Below are 12025 nucleotides of genomic sequence, written 5' to 3' on the forward strand. Positions count from 1 at the left end.
AACTATTCTAGCTTCTGGGGATATAACGATGTGGGGGAAACGATAGTCAGATCTCTGCTCTCAGTTTATGCCTTGCTGAAGGGAGATAGACAATAATAAACAAATATGTATAGAATCAATCAAGAAGTACTAACAAGAAACATAAACCAGAGTAGAAGAGTAGGGAAAGGAGTAAGGATTTAGGTAGGGTGGTTAGGAAAGACCTCTCTGACAATACGTCATGCAAGCAGATCCAGCCTTCAGAGCTGAATCATCCATTCTGTGGACACCACAAATTATGAGGACAAGCTAAAAGTCTCAACTTCCCTCTGAAGCTCCAGTACCATATATCCCACTGACTGTCTTGTTTACAAATACCTCTGTGCCTAAATGGTCAAAATCAATCCCATTTTCTCTACATGTCCAATGTTCCATACCAAGCCATTCTCATATTCTCTTATTGGCATGCAATTTCAAGCCCATCATAATCAAAACTCTAGGGTTTTGGGAGAGTTTTTTGGTTTTTGTTTTTTAACATATCTTTATTAATTTCAGAGAGAGGAAGGGAGAAGGAGAGATAGATAGAAACATCAATGATGAGAGAGTCATTGATCGGCTACCTCCTGCATGCCCCCTCACTGGGGACTGAGCCTGCAACCAAGGCAAGTGCCCTGACCCGGAGTCGAACCATGATCTCCTGGTTCATTGGTCACAATGCTCAACCACCAAGCCACGCTGGCTGAGCAAAAACTCTAGTTTTTTGATGTCTCTTTGACTGCATCTGTCACATTCAAATGACCATCAAGTCCCACAGATTCTCTCTTTGAGAGTCTCTGATACCTGACTCCTTTCTATACAAACTAATTCTGCTTCTCTCTCATGGCCTTCACCCTACAACTGCAAAGTACATGCATGGCTTTCAATGAATATTTATAAGTAAAAAGATGGTAAAAATTCTGAAAGTATAAGAGCCCAGGGCCCAAGAATTAGTGATAAAAATAATAAATTATCTTAGGAGTCCCTCAAGTTCCAGATAGGTGCAAAGGAAAAAACATTTAATGTTTGAAAAAGAGAAACATGCACAAAGAATGTGGAGAAAAGTCTTATAAAACCCAGAACTGCACTGGAGAAGAGAATGGTACATTTTTAAAGTTTTCTGAATTATAAAGAAATACATGAAACATAACTGATAATCTCAGGTAAGAGTTTACAATGTACTTTTGTTCCTCCTATGAAAGCTAGAGCTCATGAATTACTGGGATGCTAGCTAAAAATTTGGTCATTGCAAGAAAATATTTATTGAATATAACTTCTCAATTTGACAGAAAACTACAAGAATGGACTGCCTTCACCTCAACTGTTGATGGCATTCTGTACTTGAAAATAAACCTATGATATCACTAGTATTATAAGAACACTTCCTAAAGGAATAAAATAAAAGAACAAAGAGCAAAACCACTTGTTTAAAAATCATAATATATACGCTGCACAGAATTTTCAACAAAGGTCATACAGATTGTAGGTTGATAATACAAATCTAGCCTAGAAATTCAAAAAGAATAAAAGACATTTGAGTTTTGTAGGTAACATTTTACCTACAGTATATTTAGTAGTGAGCAGAAGCAACTAAAAAATGTTCTGTGACATTACGTGTTGAGAACTGGGCAGGAAGCTATAATGCCACCCTGAAGTTCACATACCACATGTGCAGTCACAGTTTGCATGAAAAAGGAATAATTCATGAAACCAAGTTCGTTCAAAAATAACCATGAATAGGAAAAGTCACATCTGAATCATTGTAAGGGTGTGTGCGTGTGTGTGTGATCACTTAAAAAACACAACTAAAGAGGAAATCTATTTATTTTTTCCCTACTTAACTAAGCACTCAGTCTATAATCAGCTGGTTAGCATGGAGTATTATTAAGGCACTATTTTTACAGTACCCATTTTTATGGGGTTTGTATATTACATAAACAGTGGTTGTTTTAAAAATGCATGAATTGGTTACTCTCTTTTATGCTTCCTATATTAAGTCAAACCAAAGCTCTGGATCTTGGCATAATGGTAATGCAAGTAGAAACAAAGAGAATTCAATCTTCCAAGTGTCTTTCAATTTTACTCTATTCATTCTACCCCATTAAAGTCTCATCAAAAATAGATTTTTAAAGAACCCATATGTAAGGTAATATTTCAGAGTTTGCTTCAAATTGCAAAAAAAGGAAAAAATCATTCTCTTAATAAGTCACTGACGACTTTAGAAAAAAATACATAAATGCAAATTATTTTATCATAATTGTAAAATTACTTACTTAAAAAATCCCTTATTAGTGCAGAGAGTCACAGATATCAAACATACCACCACTCAGAAATAGACAGGGTTATTTTTAAATTCTGCTATGCCATTTTAGAATCTTTCATTTAAGGTAATTTTACCATTAATAAAAGTTAATTGTAAATTAAAAGAATATCACCTAAGCAGTACAATATAAAAACTGTCAAAAGCTATAAGCAGATAATTCACAGATTAATACAAAAGGCCAGTTATATATGAAAAGTTGCTTGACCTCACATGTCAGGAAAAGACAATAAAACTGGAAACCATGTTTTAAATACAAGATTTTAGATATGTTTTAAAAATTTGAGTCTGGAATTCTTAGGACTGTGTTCAGTGTGCACTAGGTCATGGGATCCAGAGGCAAAATGAAATGCTGCAGTCAAACTCTGTGAGTAGTTCTGAAGAGAAGAGTTTTTAAAAAGAGAGTACAACAAACCGACAGAAGAGAAAGGAATGGAGCTCTAACTCCTTAGTGTGGACCCAAATCTGGAAAGGGAGAACTAGCTATCGAATTTGTCATTTTAGATTCAATAAAGTGCTTCAGGTCATTCTCATTGAGGATTCAAGAACAGGTGAGGCCTAAAGAGACAGAGGGGCAGATAGGGAGACCCTCATTCCCATGCCACCCTCAGGCCAGCAAGAGGAGAGCAGAAGAAGTAGCCTGGTGTGCATGAGGACTGGCAATCCCACTGATTATTCCAAGTTTGCAGACCACCTGACTCCACTACCACTAGCATCTGCTGTCACGACTGAGGCAGCCACAAACACCATACTGAATTCCACAGCGACAGAGGCCAGGAGCCCATAGGTGGGTAGAGGGCACATCCCACCTTGGCAGAAGCCAACGGTCAGAGGAGGATGACCGAGGAACAGGTAGTCCCTCCCATGATGACAACAAAGAAGCTCCTTGGAATCCAATTATCACTCAGTGGAGATTGAAAAGAGGACAAACACTAAGTGCCACGTAAAAAGAGACCAGGGGACTAGTAGAACAAAGGAAAGGAGTTAGGTATTAATCTGAGTTAAAGAACATAAACAGAGTTAAAATAGGCACCCTTCCAGCATGGGCTCAGGAGAGGTGGTGTGGTGTGAGGATAGCTGGTAGCCTCCCCAGTCACAGACTCACAGCACAGTCCATCTGGGACCTTGCAACTAAGCCTGTCTACAGCCCTCTCAACATGGAAACCAGAGGCTCCCACTGGCTGCACACCTTCACCTGTCAGGACTCCTTTATCAAGGCCCTGCACAACCTACATGCAGCCCCTGTGGTCCAGAGGGTCAAACACCAAGCAGTCACTCCCTCTGCAAGTGCCCTATGGCCTGTATGCTCTGGTGACCTCTGTGTCCACTGCACCCAGCCACTGACTGCTGATTACCTGCACCCTATCTGCACTCCAGAGTGTGGCCTATTGTTTACCCAGCATCTCCAGACCAGTTCCATACTGGCCAAACTAGTAAACTTTTCTGCTACCTGGTGGCCAAACCACACCTTCTCAAACTATGTCTGAGCCCCTTCCAAGTATGTCCTTCCTTGGACACTCTCTCAGCTCTAGAGTACCACGTAGTTTCCTTATATCTTACAATTGTTCTTTCATCATAGTTAACAATTCTCCATATTAAATTTCCCCTGATTAACCTAATGTATGGTTTCTATCCTATGAATGGACCCAGAGGGCTACACTACCTCCTAATGTCAAAATCAAAGTCTATTAATACTTCTACATTCTCTACTGATACCTCCCTTAAAAGCACCATTTCCCCTCCAATCCCTGGACCATCCCCTCTAATTGATGAGTTCGTGGCTAATTACCCTAACATTTAATGCTTTTTATTTCGTATAGTTCTTCACAAATCTTTGCACAGTGATAAGCTCAATGTTAAGTGATGGGAAAGCCCTTACATGGATGGCAAATGGAGCCCGAGCAGTATTTCAACTCAACCCTACACAGCTGTATGTGGTAGCACTGGACCCATAAATACTGAATTTTAAAATGCTGACTTTAAAAAAAAAAAAAGAGTAAAATTATATTTTAAAACTTTAAAAGAAAGTTGCACCTTAAATTTTATTTTAGTTGAATTGTATTCTATTGTATATACTCAAATCCTGGACAATATCTCACAGCTGGGGCATTACAGTAGTTATATGGCAGATTTCATGGTACAATAGCGGCTGTGATGGAATTCTTTTCATGGCCAATATTAACTGAGGGTCTAAGTCTGTGCCAGGCCCTGTACCTCGGTCTAGACTAAAAATGTGATACCTGACTCATGAAGCATACAGCACAGTAAGGAACCTGTATTTAGAAGGATGCAATTTTCCTGATGTTATACTTACCAATAAACTTGTTTTGCATAGTCTCCAACAGAGCTTGGTGAGCATCTTCAGCTTGTAAAGCATGTGAACATTCTCTAGCCAGTATGGTGCGTACAAGATGCTCCCCACATCCTAGAAATTGAAGGAAACAAAAAACTGTTGAGGAAAAGCAGTATTAAATGGCTGTCCCGTGTTACTAGCATTAAGACACCCTTTTGCACTAGTTAAGATGCAGCTGTGCTGGAGAGTAATTCAGTAATGAATGAAGAGGCTTCTATGAGCAATCTAGTGGCTTCAGTTATGAGATTTGGCAAAAACTTGAGAAACACATGACTATCTAATCTCAAAAGGAAACAAACAAACAAAAAACAGGAAAACTTTTTCACAGGAATGATTTAGACAATCATCCTCTATTAATTCACATAACAGGTAAAGGGCATATCAAATGATCTAACCATCCTCGGAGAATAAAGTATGACTCAACACAATCACAGCAAAAACAGAAGCATCTCCAGGATCCACCCAGTTTCCCCAACAGAACCAGGAACAAAGTAACTTCTTTCATGTCATTAACTTGCATGCAGATACGTGCGTGCACACACACTACACTGGTAAATGGAGAGGGGAGGTTATTAGCAATCCCAAAGAAATGTGAGCTAAGATTATCAAATGAAATAACCTCTTTTAATTAATGCCTTAAATTTCTTAAATTCATGAAACTAAACCAACACCAACATATGACACCCAGTTCTCTGTTCAGCTCGTACATATTGGGACAGAAGTTAGGCACTAACAATAAATGTTGCTAAAAATACAATCTGTAATTGTTAAACCAGGCTGGTACTTTTCATTTCAGAAATTTTCTCTTATCTGTAGACCTCTCCTCTGTCCCTCCCTTCTTCCTCACCCTCCCCTCTATACATACATGCACATATAAACACAGGTGTATATCATGTATTCACATGCAATATAAGCTCATTGCCAAAAATGCAAACCATTAAAAGAATATAGAAGTTTTTAAAAAAATCAAATGACATTTTGCCTGAAAGAATTCCCCTGTGCTTTTTGGTAAATGTAAATGTAAATACCCTTCAAGATCTAAGTATGTCTGTGTGAGTATCTACACTTACAGGAAGGTCTAGATATGCAACTTAATACATAACTTTTTAGTCAGGATTATGGTGATCCCTATTTTGTTAAAATTTTGCAATATTATTTTTATAATCAGGGGAAGAACGACAATAAAGCAAATAGAAACCATTTTTGACATTTACTATGTAGAGACACTGTGCTAAGCTCATGAAACTCCATAAATTTTAATTCCCTTTGTGGACATATCTAATGTTGAACAGTGAAATGTTATACTTTAGAACAATAATAATTGTTAGGAAATTGGCATATTATAAGCTAAATGAGTGTTCAGAAGGTTATGTACACACACCTCAAGTCAAATAGCTAAACCACATGAAGTTAACATTACATCAGAAATACACAATATGTGTCAGAGAGACTTTTTCCTCTGCTGTTACACAGGAATAACAGGGTTTCCCCATGATTGATTTCACCAAGGAACTTTTAAAATTATGACTTTTTTCTGACATATATCACCTCTAACATAAGAGCCTTGACACCAAAGCTTGTTCTCCTGCAGGTTCCAATCAAAGAAAAATTTGACTTCTGTGGTTTTACCCACAAAATTCCAAGGTTTCTTAAATATGATGCCATGTAGCTGAAGTGTAATTCAATGGAAAACAGCTCCATTCTTTATTCAAAGATATTAGAAACAAGCCTTTCATTATACCCTCCTTTGTCCTTAACTCACGCAAGTAAGAGTGTATTTATGTTTTCAGATCTCAACAGAAAATGTGCATTATATATAGAATGAAGACCCAACGACAAACCTAGAAGAAAAGTAAAATAAATACCAAGTTCTAAAAGAACTTAGAAAAGTACACACTTATTTAGCATCAATAAAAATGACAAATGAATGGATTTAAGGACATAGTGAATTCATCTTTTATTTTAAAAAGACTTAGTTGCCCTGGCTGGGTGGCTCAGTTGGTTGGAGGATGCACCGAAGGGTCACAGGTTCAATTCCCAGACAGGGCACACACCCAGGTTGTGGGTTTAATCCCCAGTCACAACCCACAAAGTATGCAAACAATTGATGTGTCTCTCCACTCCCCACCCCCCCTTTAGAATCAACAAAAAACATATCCTCTGGTGAGGATTTAAAAAAAGCCCTTTGTTACCTTTGGAGGATGATATGGAACCAATTCACTCTTCTAAAAACTGATAAACAGAAACCCACCAAGATTTCTCTGTACTTCCTGTAGGAACTATACAGCAGGGTAACTAAATAGTTTATGAAGAAAAAGTTTCTCCACAGAAATATCCCAACTAATAAATAAAGAAGAAATCAACAGAATTAGAATATTACCATTTGTAACCTTTAATACAATAACTGATATAGGCAACAATCATGAGTGGCTGTTAATACCACAAAAAGATACAACCAGATATCGCATCTGTTGATAAAATTATACCTTTGTAGTGCTGCCCACCCCCACTGAAAATATTATACCTGAATCAGATCAAACCTCCAAATTCAATGATCACTTTCCAGAAATAAAGTACACCAACAAAAGCCCTACAGTTAATATTAAACTTAATTGTGAAAGGTTGAATTTTTTCTCCTGAAGATCAGAACAAGGCAATGATGTCTGCTTTTATCACTGCTATTCAAAAATATACTAGAGGTTCCAGCCATTGAAATATGGCAAGAAAAAGAAATAAAAGGCTTAAAGATCAGAATGGAGGAAGTAAAACTGCTCCTGTTTGCACATAACGTAATTGTTTATGTAGAAAACTGCAAGGGGAATCAACAAAGCAACTACTAGAGGTATCTCTTCAGATTCTTCCTATCTGGTTAGTAGTCTAGGGCAAAGGTTCACAGCAAATACCTGCCTGGTACTTACTGGTACCCAAAATATGGACCTGATTTTCATTTCTTCCCCATCCATTCATTCACCAGACTGTTATTAAGCACCTACTTGGTGGTAGGCCCAGAGTATACAGCAGTTGGCAGGGGTGCTGCTGCATGTTGTCAGATCTCCCCAAAGGTATCAGACCCCTGTGTGGCTACGAAGTATTCACTCAACTATCATTCTGGCCAGCCTAGATGTCAGTGCCCTGATTATATATCTTACAGGCCAACCTTAGGGATTTAGATGAGAACCCTGGACTCAGCAGGAACCCTGGATATTCCCAGACCCAGTCTCCATGGCCAGGTGATCTATTAATCTCAACCCTTAACCCAGTCTCAGCTGACTCTTTCCCAGTGTGCTTCCTGTTGCTGAGACTCTGGTATATGTCACATCCATACTTCAGAATTATAAAACATTTCCTCTCCTGTGGGGATCCTTAATCTATCACGACACACACTAAAGATAAACTCACAATAAAAAAATTACAAACCATAAACACATATATACAAACTCACACACTCCATAAGGCAGACTGTGTGATGCAAAAATCAGAATGATGACCAAACCAAGAAGTAGTGATAATAGAACACAGCTTGACAAACTGTTTCTGTAAGAAAAAGATAAAGTAAATATTTTAAGCTTTACAGGCTGCATTTGATCTCTGTCAAATATTTTTCTTTCATTTTTGTAATAACTTTTTAAAAGTTTAAAAATCATTCTTAGCTCATGATTTGCACACACATAGGTCATGGGCCTAATCTGACCCACAGATCACACTTTGACTACTCTGGTAGTAGAACGATCTGTAGTGCAAAGATAAGAAAAGAAAGGAGATCATAACTTTAAAAAACAGAGCAATCTGGGAGCAGGGGTCTGGGGAGGTGTACAGTTTTTTCAAGGAACCAAATAAAACTTTTCAAATTAGAAAAATGTTTAAAACAATGTATGTAACAAGATTAAATGAAACTAAAGCAAGAGAACTAGATATATCAGTGGAAAACTAAAAAGCACCCTAGAATAATAAACACATAAGAAAATGTGGAGTTAAGAAAGTCTGGAGTATAAAATGAGGAATATCCAGCACATTAACAGGCATTTTGAAAGAGACAAGAACAGGGGAGAAAGTACTAATATTTGAAGAGACAATGGATAGAGTTTCCAGAATTTAAGTTATAAGAAAATCCTTAAGCTGAAGATGCACAGAGTTCCAAAGAAGAGGGATAAAAATAGATACATCCTGAGGTATACACACATGCACACATGCACGCACGCACACACGCACACGCACACACACTCTACCTCGAGGCCATAAGGCACTGTAAAGTAGAGGCTATCACTTTCTATTCTATAGTCAGACTCGTTTGAAACCAGCTGAGCGACTCTGGGCCTCTATTTAAGCCTCCATTTCCTCAGCAGCAAAATGTGGAATGGAAGTAACATCTAGTTGTTGTGGGGACAAAATGAGCCAATGCATGTAAAACACTCCGCATGGCGCTGGGCACTTAGTAAACACTTAACCAAGATTACAATGAGGATCACGACTGCCTTAAGGAAAACCGTTCCTCCTCATCCTAGCCTACATTTTCCTCCTGTTAGGATGAGCTGATTCCCAGCTGGCCTGAAGGTCTAAGAGGCCAGAACAGTTACAAAGGAGGTTAGCCTTTGATTTGCAGTTCTAAAGGCTACTGCTTCAAAGCAAGCAGAGCCTTCACATAGGGTCAAAACAGCCACCTGGTAAACCTTTCATTATCAAAACAGAACAAATAATACGATAAAGATCTGTTAGTTTGGCAGGAAACATTTTAACTGTAGTTTTCTGGAGATTATGGATTAGGCATGATGTTTGTTATTTTAACCAACTTCTATAATAAATACCTACTTTTTCCCCAACAGGTTTGTTGCCTGACTTCAATGTTACACTTCTCTATTTGCAATCCTTTCTCTTAAGCAAGAGAGCAAAGAGCAAGGGAGGGTGTCCCCTCACTGGGCTTGGTTCCATGCACTTCACTCCCCCATATCTGAGGTCATGAGTTGGTAAGAGTGAATGTGAACTAATGCTACAGATGCTGTATTTCATCTGACCGTCGTCACAAATTTAGCATTTTCATTTCAGCTCTAGTAACAAATGCATCTTCAAATTAAGATAAATAAAAGTATGTAATGTAACAGCCCAATAAAATCATATTGTCACATTATGTTTTAGCCCCAAATGGTAAGTAACAAACTAAAAAGTGTTTGCAATGCGGAGAAACACGAAAATTTACCAACTCTTGGCTGACATTTAACATACAGCTTCATTGCATTTCAAGATAATTTTTTAATCTCATTTATTATTGTCTCATTTAGTGGTGGCAGCAGTGGTGCTATGAGGCAAATTATTACAAAATGAAAATTAAAAGGCCCCAAATATCAAATTTTTAATGTAGTGTCTAAATGTAGGATTTTACTGTAGTATTTAAATGGTAGGGGACTATGATAGAATTCCTCCATGAACGCAGGAGTTCAGTCCACAGTGTCCCCAGGCTAATCAAACCTGGAACCCATTATATACAAGAAGAAAATGAGATTAGGGTTTTTAAATGTAACTCCTAAACTCACAGATCTTTCTCTCCTTTGGGAGACTTTATTTCTTCTAAACCACTCTAACCTCAGTTCTGATACAAAGAGCCCCCAGAGGGGGAAAGTGAAGTTGCATTCACAGGACAGACATAACCCACATTCCCAGGCGGCCTGCGCACAGGATCGGCAGCAACAAAAGCGCACATTGAGTACCGGGCACACCACACATCTCCGAGGATTCCTGATGATTTTGAAGTATTTATGTCATCTTCTAAATGCTGCCACTCACTCTCACTGCGGCCAGTGGGCATCTGAAAAATCTTTCAACACATCCCCTGTTAGAAGTCCACGGGGACAGATAAGTAATGAGGAAAGGCCTCTCCAAATTTAAAAGGAAACATTTGGTACTTCAGTTTCCAGTATTGCAACATCTCTCTTTCAACAAAGGAATTTATTACGCAGTACGTCACCTTTTCCCTGTCAGAGGATTGACTGCCAGTTTCGGAGTCGGGTTACTTCTGGTTTTCAAGCCTGTCTTGTGAAATTAAAGAGAGGGCTGCCTTAAAAGTGATAGAATACACATGATTTCAGTCTTCACAGTGTCCCCATGGTTATCAAACCTGGAACCTATTATATATAAGACGAAAACATAAGGAGCTTTATAAAGAGGTGGAATAAGTAGTGAAGATGTTTAAAGGTTACGGTCACCAACACACGTTTAGTGTTTCCCCAATATTCAGTTCTCTCTAATCCATAGCCCCTTTGGATATTTATAGTAATCTATCAAGAACAACCCAGGCTTTTCCAATGTTTTGTTAAATGAAAAATAGACAAAAGAAAAACCAATTTTACAATTATGTCCTAGAGATTTCCTCTCTTACAAACCAGGATGTGACTGACATATGCTTTAGCATTTCATAATTATTTATAATGTGGACAAATATATTGGAACAGTTACAACTAAACATAGGAAAATATCTCTTCTAGAGCACAGTGCTAGGCATATGCTACATATGCTAAATGCTTGATATTTATTAGTTATTACTATTATCAAGTTTATTGAGAAGGTGTAACTAAACCACAAAAGATTCAACTATCTGAACAAGAAGTAGCTGTATAAAATGGAAAGAGTTCCAGTTTTGTAAAAATACAAATACTTTCATAGATTAAAACCTATTTCAAAAGAACTAAAACAAACAAAAAAAGCTTCAGCAAAAATGAGTAGTGAGAATCCTTTATCCAATCCATCATATCAGAGGGTCTGTGGTTAAGAACACAGAGGTGTCCCCTCCCAAAGCTTGAGCCAGCCCTTTCTCTCACCCCTCTTTGTCAAAGTCACATCTCAATGTAGGAATTTATCCAATATGCACTTTGAGTATGAATACAGATGATGAAATAGAATCTTGCTTCTGCTCTAAATTTCTCAATTTAGTTATCTAAATTATAACATTCTAATTAGGACACCAGGGACAAATGGTCCAAGACATGGAAAAAAATCACAGGCAACAACCCCCAGTAGAAGTGATGTTCTTAGCTATGACGGAGCCCCTAAAATTCTATCACTACTATTGCATTTGTCTGGAACACACACTACATATGTGAGCATTAGACTTATCTACACGTGAGAACTTCATTAGGGTGGCAGCCATAAAAGAAACAGCACTGTCTGTAAGATTCAGGTGATGCTCTTGGACATCTTCTACCTGGATTCCTGTTCCATTAGAGAGAGAAACCACAGATGAGGAGAACCATCTCCAGTGGAACCTAAGATGAGTCACTTAAGATCTCTGTGCCTCAGTTTCCTCACTGGAAAAAAATAACTTAGCAGAAATGACTTTAAATTCCTTACAG

General features: G+C 38.0%; 1 protein-coding gene across 9 annotated transcripts in view; it reads right to left on the reverse strand.

Annotated features, from left to right (window-relative positions):
• The window catches only part of TASP1 (taspase 1), a 271602-nt gene that overhangs the window by 159967 nt on the left and 99610 nt on the right, over nt 1-12025 (reverse strand). For all 9 annotated transcript variants that reach the window (XR_013999595.1, XR_013999596.1, XM_081148213.1 and 6 more), the window contains one exon: nt 4650-4760. Coding sequence is in view for 7 of the 9 variants with exons in the window: in XM_081148213.1 (XP_081004339.1) it covers nt 4650-4760 (111 nt within the window). In the remaining 2 variants the exon portion in view is untranslated. The remainder of the gene's footprint in view (nt 1-4649; nt 4761-12025) is intronic.

Source organism: Miniopterus schreibersii, assembly GCF_964146895.1.
Source record: "Miniopterus schreibersii genome assembly, chromosome: 10".
Lineage (NCBI taxonomy): Eukaryota > Metazoa > Chordata > Mammalia > Chiroptera > Miniopteridae > Miniopterus > Miniopterus schreibersii.